Source organism: Cannabis sativa, chromosome 2 (assembly GCF_029168945.1).
Source record: "Cannabis sativa cultivar Pink pepper isolate KNU-18-1 chromosome 2, ASM2916894v1, whole genome shotgun sequence".
In the NCBI taxonomy this organism is placed as follows: Eukaryota; Viridiplantae; Streptophyta; class Magnoliopsida; order Rosales; family Cannabaceae; genus Cannabis; species Cannabis sativa.
The window spans coordinates 77,120,209-77,133,559 of NC_083602.1; the positions used below are offsets into that span (position 1 = coordinate 77,120,209).

The 13,351-nt window shown below is 35.5% G+C and overlaps 1 protein-coding gene across 1 annotated transcript; it reads left to right on the forward strand.

Moving 5' to 3' along the window:
* The first annotated feature begins 2,414 nt into the window (after positions 1-2,414).
* Positions 2,415-2,837, forward strand: LOC115720169 (uncharacterized). The gene has a single exon (XM_030649327.2). The coding sequence runs from the start codon at positions 2,415-2,417 to the stop codon at positions 2,835-2,837; it is 423 nt and encodes a 140-aa protein (XP_030505187.2).
* Positions 2,838-13,351: the final 10,514 nt, after the last annotated feature.

Genomic DNA, 13,351 nt, shown 5'->3' on the forward strand with positions numbered 1-13,351 from the left:
GGATTGAGGTGGCATCCTCATCAAGACAAGACATGTTGGATCCTTGCATTGGCTTTGAAACTACATTAGAACCAGTGGAGGATATTGAAGAGGTAGGAATATGAGATCAGAACCCAACTAAGGTCATCTGCTTAGGAAAGGGTCTCGATCTGAAAGAGCGAAGCAAGATTATTGATACCATCAAGGTGTCAGCAGACGTATTTGCATGGTGTCATGGAGACATGACCGGGATAAGTTCCCACGTAATTACTCATATTCTGAATGTCAACCCAAACATGCCTTTGGTACAACAAAAAAGGCATCCGCTAGATCCAGTGAAGTTTGACGCCCTAGAGAAAGAGGTGAATAAAATGTTGTCAAACATTTTTATCCGGGATGTGTATTACCCGGAGTGGTTGGCAAACCCTGTCCTAGTGCCCAAGCCAAATGGGACGTGGTGGATATGTATAGATTTCACCGACCTTAACAAAGCTTGCCTACTTGCTTCCAACTGCCTAGGATTAACCAGATGGTGGATGCTACCTTAGGTTTCAAATTATTTTCCTTTGTCGACGCGTATTCAGGATACAACCAAATCAAAATGCATGTTGCGGACCAAGAGTGTACCAGATTTAGAACCAAGAAAGGAGTATACTATTACCTGGTCATGCTCTTTGGATTAAAGAAGGAAGGAGCAACATATCAATGCATGGCCAACCGAATGTTCAAAGGCCTTCTAGGGCGAAACGTGGAGGTGTACGCGGATGACATGTTGGTCAAATCTAAAACAAGTATGGGCCATGTAGACAATCTCATGGAATGCTTTGAAGTAGTCAAGAAGTATGGGATGAAGCTCAATCCCAAGAAGTGTACTTTTGGTGTCAAATTAGGGAAATTTCTAGGGTTTATAGTAAGCCAGCGCAGAATAGAAGCAAACCCAAAAAAATACAGGCCTTATTAAGTAAGCCCTCCCCAAGAAGACATAAGGATGTACAAAGCTTGATCAAGAAGGTAGCTGCCCTGAGTCGCTTCACTTCCCAATCCACTAACAAGTGCATCCCATTCTTCAACATCTTGAAAAAGTGCCAAAAGTTTGAGTGGACCAAAGACTGTGAGGAGGCATTTAAAAAGTTAAAAGAACACATGGCCTAGCCACCGGTGTTGTCCAAGCCCGTTCCTGGAGAAGACATGTACCTATATCTTGCTGTCTTTGAGAATGCAGTTAGTGCATTGTTGGTCCAAGAAGAACGAAAGATCTAGCACCCGGTGTACTATGTCAATAAACGCATGATATAGGTAGAAATTCAGTATCCCATGATGGAAAAGTTAGCTTTCTATTCTCTTATTGCATCAAGGAAGGTGATGTCATATTTTTAGGCACACTCCATCAAAGTGTTCACAAATCACCCGCTCTAACAGGTCTTACGAAAACCTGAAGCCTTAGGAAGGCTCCTCAAGTGGGCAAAGGAGCTAAGCCAATTCGACATACAATACATACCCCGCATCTCAATCAAAGGCCAGGCGCTCGTAGATTTTATTGTTGAATGCAACAAAATAGAGGCTAATGCCAATGAGCCAGATCTAGATGTGCCTACATGGAAAGTGTATGTTGATGGCGCATCAAACGAAAATGGATCGGGGGCTGGGGTAGAAATGATATCTCTTAATGGACTTAGACTCTAAGCTGCCCTAAGGTTCACATTTTCGGCTTCCAATAATGAGGCTGAATATGAGGCCTTGATAGCAAGAATAAAGTTGGCTAAGGCAGTAGGAGCTAATATAGTAGAGATATACAACGACTCACAACTTGTTGTTAATCAGGTGTTGGGAGAATACCAAACGCATGGAGAAAAGATGGCCGCTTATGTCTCAGCTGTCAGAGAATTGCTGCAAGAATTCAAGAATACAAGATCGAACAAATCCCCTGAGAAAGAAACGTTCATGCAGATTTTCTAGCTAAGTTAGCATCAGATAGCAAGGTAGAAAAGCTTTGGGTGGTGGCACTTGAGTATCACACGGAGCCTAGCATTAGACCAAAATCAAAAGTAGCAATGAATGAGAAATCACTAAGCTGGATGGACCCTATCATCAAGTACATAACAATGGGAGAACTGTCTCGAGAGAGAACTATGTCTAGAAAGGTATAGTACCAGGCTCACCGATACTTGATGATCAATGGTATTCTTTATCGGAGAGGGCTCAACATGCCATATTTAAGGTGTGTGTCAGATCCTGATGTTAGAAGGATTATACAAGAAGTCCATGAAAGATTTTGCGGAGATCACACTGGGGGCTCGTGTCTCTCCAAAAAAATATTAAGGCATGGATATTTTTGGCCTACCTTGAAGAAAGAATGTATAGACTATGTCCTCAGGTGCGATCCGTGCCAAAATTTTGCAAACATCCCAAGAGCCCCGCCAAATGAAATCACCTTAATGAGAAGCCCGTGGCCCTTCGCGGTGTGGGGAATAGACCTTATTGGGTCTCTCCCCACAGGAAAAGGTGGGGTTAAATATGCAATAGTGGCAGTGGATTACTACACGAAATGGACAGAGGCTGAACCTATGAAGACTATAATAGCTAAGAAATCTTTGGACTTTGTTATAAAATACATTGTGTGTCGATATGGGTTGCCTCATAACATAGTCTCACACAATGGTAAACAATTCAATTGTGATGAGGTCACAGAATTCTACAACAAGCACGGAGTCATCAAGAGCTTCTCCGCAGTTTCAAGGCCACATGCAAATGGAAAGGCAAAATCCGTCAATAAGATATTAAAGGTCATTCTTAAGAAAAAACTCTTGGCCTGCAAAAACAATTGGCCAGAAGAGTTCAAAATAGATATTGAATCTTAATTAGCATTAGAGAGAGAGAGAGAGAGAGAGAGAGAGAGAGAGAGAGAGAGAGAGAGAGAGAGAGAGAGAGAGAGAGAGAGAGAGAGAGAGAGAGAGAGAGAGAGAGAGAGAGAGAGAGAGAGAGAGAGAGAGAGAGAGAGAGAGAGAGAGAGAGAGAGAGAGAGAATAGGAGTGAAAGTTCAATTCTATTTTCTTTGCTTTTCAGTTGCTTTTTGTCTATTAATTGGTTTGTTGATTTATGTTACTATACATCCTATATATAGTGTTATAAATAAACACTTTTAATCATTTATTTAAAATAAAAATATCTAATTTAATTGGAATTAAAATTTAGATTCAAATATAAATATCTATAACAGAATAAAAAATATCAGTTAGATCTTTTATTTTAATTATTATCTTTTTAATTAAATAATTATCTAATAATTCATTTAATTAATTATTAAAAGATAATTAGTAAATTTAATCTAAATTATTTTTAACAATAAAATAATTAAACTAAATTAATCACGGGCCTTTATATAATGACCATATTTTAAGGCCTAAAAATTATTTTCTTAATTTTGCCATAAATAAGATTTATTATTTATTTTTTTAATAAATAATAATTGATTAATTCTCATTATTCTCTTATTTCACAAGGATTAAAATAAATATAATTTTTTTCTAAAATAATATATTTATCTCTTTAATATTATTTAAGAGTAATATTATATTTAACTAAATGATATAGTTTAATCCAATAAAATTAAATAGTTAAACACTATTAATTATACAATTCATAGTTAAACAAAACAAATTTCATAAATTACTATTTTGCCCTTAAGAATTTATTTCCTTTATAAATTAACTAGGGAACTAAGCCGTGCTTCGCGCGGGTTCGATCTCACTTTTATAATTCTTTTAATTATTTTAATGTAATTTTTTTACATTTTATTTAAAATGTAATTTAAAATAAATAATATTCATTAGTATTTAGCTTAGGCAACAATAAAATAATAGAGCTGTAAAATATAAATACATGCTGCTTTTGAGGTCCAAGAAACCACTCAATTGTATAATTTTTTTTTTATTATACATTATAAAAAATGTAAATCATAGTAAAAAAAAAAACATAATGATTTATATATTTATTTAGAAAGTATAACAAAAAAATCTATAACATCCGTCCCAATATTTATATGTATTTATTAATAATTATTGATGATTAAGGATTGATATTAATATATATATATTTATATATATAGATTGTTAGTATGTTAAATATATAGAATTAGTAATTACATTACAAGCTACATATTATTATTATTAATTTTTTTCAATTAAATCTTAATTTATTATATAATTTAATAGTATATATGTATTTTGATTTTTTATGACTTATAAATACAAATATAATTAATTAATAGTTATGATAAATTAATAAAAACATTAAATAAATAAGAAAAGAAAAAAGATTGAAGATAACTCATATAGAGTGCAATTTAATTATATATATGTCTTTTGATTTTTTTTTATAACTTATAAGTACGGGTACAATTAATTAATAGTTATGATAAATTAATAAAATTATTAAATAAATAAAAAAATAGAGAATAGAAAAAAGATTGAAGATAGTTCATTTAGAGTTCTACATGCCTTTTTTTTTTAATCTTTCTTATATATATTGATATTGATTGCTATTTATAGTATTTAATTATATCACTCTCATTTACCAAAAATAAAAACATAAAGATTATAATGTCACAACTTCTAAATATTTTAATCTATATATACCCGTGGTTGCCACCACCAATCATTGCTTTAATCAATTTTCGAGTATCCACTATTTTCTTATGATCATTATATTTTACATTATTTATACCATTGAATTGTATTTATTATATTACTAATAAGGTAGTCATTTAAAATATTTAATAAAAAAAAGTTATAATAATATCATTTTTATTAAAATTATTTTTGTAATAAATTATTTGACATCATGCACTTTTTTTTAAGAAAAATGTGTGAAAATGTATTAAATAACAAAATGATACAAATATATTAAGAGATTGCATCACATATTGATTTCACATAGTAGTGTACTCAATAACAATAACTATCAAAGTAAATTTTAAATACACTATTATGTATAATTGAAGAATAAATAAATTAACATTTAATAATAAAAATATATAATAATATTTATAATTATATATATGTAAATAAGATTTTTTATACATCACACTCGATAAATATGCATATGTTCATGGTATACGATGTACGATGTTCTCCCATATATTTTATTAATCTATTAATGTTATTTTTTATTAATATATGTAAATCTTTCCCAAATACTTGGTAGCCTCCATAAAAAAACCAATTCATGTTTGTCTATTGAGAAGACTACCTATAACATAGAATTAAACCAATAAAAATACATTTTTCAAAAAAAAAATATATATATATAAAAATATAAAAATGAAGATTTATTATTTAAATGATACTTTGAGAAGAAATTGAAAAAACTACATATCTAATATGGTTAGGTGACCATACCTACTGGCATGATTACATTGAAATTTTATATTAGAGAAAACGAATCAAATTCAAAGCTACCAATATCTATATTTGACTTGAAAGAGGGTTTAAGAACCTCGTTGATTTTTCTTGACTCTCCACTTCTGAGCATCCTCTTGTCATATATATATATAGGCATGATTGTATATGTATAAATATATCTTAAGAATGGCTATTTGTACTCATAATTTGATCTTTAGTAATTTAGGAGGATTAGTATTCTATGTTGATAGTAATTAGGAGAAACTTGAGATAAATATGTATTTATATAGAGATCATAATATTATTTGTAAACTAAATGGTCGCAACTTTTGACATTTTGTATTTAAAAAAATACAATCAAAAGTCACTTATATACCAATTATAATATACTAATAATAGTGTAAGTTATAAAAAGTAATATAATAATAGAAAGTACATAATAGTGTAAGTTATAAAAATTAAAAGACACATTAATCATTTGATAATATATAAAAAATTATAAATAAATGAGAAAAATCAAGAAATTGAGAAATCAAAGAAGAGGGTGAAAAACTCATACAAATTGCCACCTAAACTCCTTAGTGCTTTCCTTTATATATATATTGATTCTTACTCAAAATTTATTTATTAAATAAAACCTTCACCTGTACAATATTTTATAGATGTGACTCAGGGACAATGGATCTATATTTTAAAGCTCTAATAAATACTTAATTATTATCGATCTCATCAATTGAATAATCTGATTTATTAATTTCATTATAACTCCACTATAAATATAGAATTACAATCTTTGACATTGTTGAATTATATTTACAGAATTCTTACTTATAGTCCATTGATATAATCAATATAAGCAGTTTGCCCTCCAATTATTAGTTCATAACTAGAGTTAGTCAAAATACTATTTTACCCTTCTAATTATCTCTTGATTCCTTATGTACTATTAATTAAATGTGAACAATTAATCTATAACTTATTATAGATTTGGATCCAATTGTATTCAACCGTTTGAAAAGCTTAGATTCTACTATTGTATAGCATATTCTTAACCACTCATGTTATTAAGTTCCTAAAATAGAAGTTTTAAGAATGATCTTCACTGAGAAACTTTGATGAGTGAATCAAAAAACTCAGTGAACACAAATAAGAGTTCATGTATACTCAAGATTCAGGCTGATCTACTATGATTATCATTGTGATATGAATAACTCTTCCATGGTAAATGACACGTTAATGAAAGATGTTTATTATTATCAGTCCAGTCATGCATAATCGAAATATACATGACACCTTTACTATATGTCTATCCACATATGTGTTTCGAATTAAAATTATACACACACTAGAAGTATAGTGTATAGTAAACCATACTTAGCACTTCTATATTAAAAATTCCCATTACTTTAATACATTCCCGACTTGTTTTGTTCATATCATATAGTCTTAATTCTCTTGTATGTCCTTACAAGATTATACCTTCTCCATATGAATAAGAAATTTTCAAATATTTAATAATTATAAAGTCCCACATTGCTATAAATAGGAAGGATCATGGGTATACAAGGATGGATATATCTCCATTGGTATGAGGCCTTTTAGGAAGGTGTCTAAGGATAAAACTGTGAGAGCTTAGGCCTAAATTGAACAATATCATTCTTAGAATGGAGATGATTGGTGTCCGATGATCCTTGCCAAATTGGTATCAGAGCTAGATCCCAACAATATCCATGCGAGTAAATCCTCTGAATCCTCTAAAGGTGATGTGCCTCGGTGTACTCTCATGATGTCTGTGGATGTGTTCAGTTAGGTAGTGTACTCTGATTCTATCCAGAGTTGGCCTCGTAATGAGTAAGAAACTCTCGAGGTAGTGGTGGGGCTCCATGTAAGGTGTGCATTCCAATGCATTGAAGGAAAGTACACTAGTTTGTAAAGAGTGGACGGATTGGAGATCTTGTTTGGTGTCTTACGTCGAAAGTCTTCCTAAAAATGAAGGTCAAGTGGCATTTTCCATTTGGTGATAGGAGCGGTTCAAGATGAAAGATTGTTTGAGGGAAGGCTATGTAGTCTGTTTTTGAGGGGAGGATTTTCGAGAATGCAAATAAAATCCCACATTAGCTAGAAATGGGAAGGATCATGGGTACATAAGGATGGACATATCTCCATTGGTATGAGACCTTTTGGGAAGGTGCCCAAGAACAAAACCGTGAGGGATTAGGCCCAAAGCGGACAATATCATACCTCGAGTGGAGATGATTAGTGTCTGATGATCCTTGACATTTATCTTGTAGTTGCGTTTCCTATATTCTCTAATATATTATCCATTAATTACTTACTTTTAGAGTATAAATCCCGACATGTTAGTCTTGATTGCTTCATTCAATGAAGAGATAAGACATATGTATGATTGTTTAGTCTACGCTAGTGACAACTAGAAGGAAGTACACAACAAGTACAGTGCCGATCATGAGAAACTGACTTATGAGGGAAATGTTCTGTTAACTCAAATTTTTAGGTCTCCTTATTTTGATGATTAACAAATATTTGATTATTATTTCTTACTAATGATTTGTTAATTTTGTAGCAAAATTAAAAGAGAAAATATTTTTTTTTCAAGACAAATTGGTAATTTTACCAAACTTCATAAAGTGACCCTAAATGGATTCAACAAGCATATCAAGAGCAAAAAGTTCATCAAGGGATCAACATTTCAAGACCCTATTCAAAAGAGGTCTTCAAAAGTCCAAAGTCAAAAGTCAACCCAAAAGTCAAAGTCAATTATAGTTAGAAATTAGTAGTTAATTAAGATTTAATTATGAAAATTATTTATAGATATTTAAATAATTATTTATATTGTTATATTTGAATTCAGAATGCATTTTTATGTCATATAGTGAAATTTCATAATTTTGCATTTTTTTGGTGCTCGGCAACATGGAACGCGGTGTATGGCTCAGTAGAATCACAATTTAGTATTTTAGTATATTAGAGCAGTTTATTTAGACATTGGGAATGTCGGGATTAGTCGGGAATTTAGAGTTTTCCCAAAATACCCTTAAGTCTTCTTTTACCCCTTTTAGTGTTGGAAGGGCAAAATAGTCATTTGCCATTATGAGATTTTTCTTTTATGGATTTTTAAAATATGTTAAGTAATCTGATTTTCTATTTTGCTTTGGCTAAAACAAATAAGGAAAAATAAATTTTATAACTCATTTTATTCAAAAATTGGAAAAAAGAAAGCAAGTTTGCATTTTCTCTCAACAACTCTCTCTCTCTCTCTCTCTCTCTCTCTCTCTCTCTCTCTCTCTCTCTCTCTCTCTCTCTCTCTTTCGGTTTTGATTGGGCCTGCTAGGGCTGGGATTTTCGCTCTGTAATTCTTGTTATTTCAGCTAGTTGGTAGTGATCTCAAGCTAAGGAGGTATGGTTCTTGAAACCTTCTTGATGTGTTCTTGATTTTTGAAGAAGAATAATTGCATGCTTGGTGAATTTGGTATTGTAGCTGCTGTTAGTTGTTGTTGTTGTTGTTATTTTCTATAGCTTAAAAATGTTTAATTGAGTGAAATAGGATAGGTTTTGATGCCTGCTAGTTACTTTTGTTCAAGTTTTGAATTTTTGACTCAAAACAATAGTTTTTATGGTAAAATGAGAAATTAGTTGCTGTGATTGCTATTTGTGCTTGGGTTTGTTTTCTGGGGTTATATTATGGTGATATAGGTTAAATTGAGCAGGTTTTGTTAGCTATTTAGTTGGATGAGCAAGCTTTGAGTTTTGAACTCAAGCTTGACTCATCAATGGTGGTTTTTGATTCTGAGGGTGTAGGGTTGTTTTGATGCTTTGAGAATGTTCTTTGGGGTACTTAGAGCAAGTCTGGAAAGTTTGATATGGTTTGGGGTTGAATCGCATGAGAAATGAAATTTTTAAAATTTCAGTATAGCCTGTAGGAACTGGAATTTTGGTTGGTGTTCTGGGTTCCTCCCAGAACCGGAATTCCGGTTGTAGAACCGGTCTACCGGTTGGGGAAAAATTGGGAACCTTAGTTCTTCCCATTTTTGTGTTGTTTAGGGTATTGCCATGCTTTTTATCGATAGGGAAACTTTTAGTTTCTAGTTTAAGTCCCCGGGAAGTGATTTAGCGTTTCACTTATCAGTGTTGTGATTATTATGGTTTAGGAGCCTGTAATTCGCCAAGCAGTTCGTTCCACTCAGGTTGACCTGCACACCTGAATTCGGAATCGAGGTAAGATTAGTATAACATTATGCATATGTATTTACATGTTTAGCGTGCATGTTAGGAAGCCTCCTAGATTACATTAGATATGTATGTTGGCTTCGTACCATTCGACAGAATCACATCGGTACGGCTAGAGTATGACTAGCGTACCGAGTATAGGCTGATGTTATGGTCGATGGTACTGTACTGTTTGACTGTATCACATCGGTAAGGCTAGAGTATGGCTAGCAGCTAGAGTATGACTAGTGTACCGAGTATAGGCTGATACTGTAACACATCGGTAAGGCTAGAGTATGACTAGCGGCTGGAGTATGACCAGTGTACCGAGTATAGGCTATTACTTTGTCAAAAGTACCGCCGTATGAACATTCGAGACTCAGTATCGTGTGGGACACGAAGATTAGGGTTGTGGTCAGGGGTATGGGCGTCTGATCATAACCCGGGATTTATGTATGTTTTATGATTTATGCTTTTCTTACTGAGTGTGTCGACTCACAGTGCTATGTTTATGTGTAGGCAAGGGCAAGACCAAAGATGAGGAACCGTGAGTACGAGGCGATGAAAATTGTACATGTCGGGGCAGTTAGGCCTAGAGCGTACGATCCTCGGGACGTCAGGGCTTCTGTAGTTAGTCGTTGGGCGACAAGTATTTTGTAATAAACAGTAAAGTTTTTGTAAAGTATTTTGTAAATGGGATCCCCAAAGTATTTTGTATGAAATATTACAAGTATTTAATTAAATAAGCAAAATTTTAATTAATCACGATTTCCATAAACCTCGTTGATTAGCAACGAGCTGCACAGTACGTTTAAAAATCACGTAAACACGCCTATGCTAGTTAGGGTGTTTCAATTTGGTATCAGAGCCACCAGGTTGTCTTCTGAAGATCGTCACGACATGTACAATCATCATCAATAGTTAGCTCGTTCTACGGTTCAGTAAGCTTTTATTGTTTTAGTAGCTTATTTTAATTATTATGAATTAAGAAAAGCCTGTTAGGAAGCATGTTAGTTGCCTGATAGTAGAATAGGCGCATGTTTTTAATTTTCAAATTAAGCGACATTAATAAGCTCTCGTTGATCATGACCTGATATGCGGACTCTTCGTTTCGCAGGCTGTTCAGACTAGATGGACGCCAGGCAAAATACCAGGAGTCAGGGCAACTCGGTCGGGTCAAATCAAGGTCAGGGAGCTCAGTTTCCCCTAAATGCTAGGGGCCGAGGTAGAGGTCCCAGGGGCAGGGCTCGTGGTCGGGGTGATGTTAACCCGCCACAGGCTGCCAAGGCTGCCCAAGCCACTCAGGAAGCCCAGAATTGGGAAAATAGGTTTGCAGAAATGCAAGCCAGAATTGAAGAACAAGATAATGAGATCCAGCGATTGAGACAGCAGGGTTCTCCTGCAGTGCCTGTTCCACAAGTTCCAGTGGCACCTGCCCCTGCTGTCCAGGCCGAACCAGTGTTAGCAGTGAATAGAATGGAACCTCTGTATGAAAGGTTCCGCAAGCAGCCACCTCTGGTTTTTCAAGGAGGTCCGGACGTCATGAAAGCCGAGCAGTGGCTAACTGTGATCACCAAGATTTTAAATTTTATGGGTGTCACCGGGAATGACAGAGTGGTGTGTGCCACATTTCAGTTTCAAGAGGACGCATTGGTATGGTGGGACATGGTGTCCATGATACACGATGTCACCACAATGACCTGGGAAATGTTCCAGGAACTTTTCAATGCGAAGTATTATAATGAGGCCGTTAGAAGTGCCAAGAGAAAAGAATTTACTCACCGGATCCAGAAAGAGAACATGAGCGTTACTGAGTATACAACGCAATTTGATCGGTTGGCGAGGTTGGCCTCGGGAATTATCCCAACCGATTTTAGTAAGAAGGAAAAATACCTCGATGGACTAAATGTGAAGATTAAATATGATCTAATGATTACTATAGACGACAAAACCACCTATGCTGAGATGGTGGAGAAAGCACTGCGAGCTGAGGGCGCAGTTGGGTGCATGACTGAGTCAGCTAGGACTCCAGCGGTTGGCGGGGCTCCTACCCCTCCTGCATCAGGCTATAGCAGGGGAGGTAGTGGTTCGACCATGAACCAGAAAACGAAAGCTTCCACTGCAACCGGTGGCTCGGGTCAGAACAAGAGGTTCCGAGGGAACCAAAGTCGAGGCACTCGTCAGGGTAGTTCTGAGGCCCGATATACCTATCCAGAGTGCCCCAGTTGTAAAAGGCACCATCTGGGTGAGTGTAGAGGGCAGGGGTGCTTCCAGTGTGGCATGCCAGGACACTACAAGAGGGATTGCCCTCAACTTAGAGCATAAGCACCAAGGGCTCTGGCGAGACCCACTCCTGCTAGGGTGTTCGCCATTACTCAGGCTGATGCAGAAGCCAGCCCTTCAGAAGTGACAGGTCAGCTCTTAGTTAACAACTCTTTTTACTCCGTATTGTTTGATTCTGGGGCCACACATTCTTATGTGGCAGCCAAAATCTTTAGTAAATTGGATAGACTGCATGATAGTTATGAATCAGGGTTTGGAACCCTATTACCTGGCGGAGAGTTAGTTATCTCCAAAAGGTGGATTAGGTCTATGCCGATCAGAATAGACGATAGGGAGTTAAGTGCTGACCTAATAGAGATGAGCTTAGTAGATTTTGATATTATTCTGGGAATGGATTTCCTATCCAAGTATTCGGCCAGTATTGACTGCAAGAGGAAGATGGTAATCTTTCAACCAGAAAGGGAAAAATCGTTTGTTTTTGTCGGTTTAGTTTAGGGATCTCGGATCCCGGTGATTTCGGCCCTGTCAGTTAGGGAATTACTGCGTGGCGGTTGTCTAGGGTTTCTGGCCGTGGTGATGGACACCACACGGCCAGACACTATTCGACCAGAGGATATCAAAGTGGTTCGGGAATTTCTAGATGTTTTTCCCGAAGAACTTCCGGGTTTACCACCTTAGCGGGAGATTCACTTTGTGATAGACTTAGCACCCGGAGTGGAACCGGTTTCCAAGGCTCCTTATAGAATGGCTCCAGCTGAGCTTAAAGAATTGAAGATTCAGCTTCAAGGGTTACTTAACATAGGGTTTATTCGGCCTAGTGTGTCACCCTGGGGAGCTCCGGTATTATTCGTCAAGAAGAAGGATGGGTCTATGAGAATGTGCATCGACTATCGGGAGTTAAACAAGCTAACAATGAAGAATAAATATCCATTACCTAGGATCGATGATCTTTTCGATCAACTTCAGGGGAAGACGGTCTTCTCCAAGATTGATCTCTGATCGGGTTATCATCAGTTGAAAATCTGAGAGGAGGACATTCTGAAGATGGCTTTGCGTACTAGGTATGGACATTATGAATTCTTGGTTATGTCGTTTGGACTAACCAATGCTCCTGCAGCATTTATGGATTTGAAGAATAGAGTATTCAAGGATTTCCTCGATATCTGTGTAATTGTATTTATCGACGACATCCTTGTGTACTCTCAATCAGAAGAGGAGCATGAGTTACACCTTCGAATGGTTCTACAGAGGCTTCGGGAACATAAGCTTTACGCCAAATTCAAGAAATGTGAATTTTGGCTATCTCAGGTGTCTTTCCTAGGGCACATTGTTAGCAAGGATGGGATTAAGGTGGATCGAGGGAAGATAGAGTCCGTCAGGGATTGGCCGACCGAAGACAGTGACAGAAATTATAAGCTTTTTGGGTTTAGCTGGGTATTATCGTCGGTTTGTGGAAGGGTTTT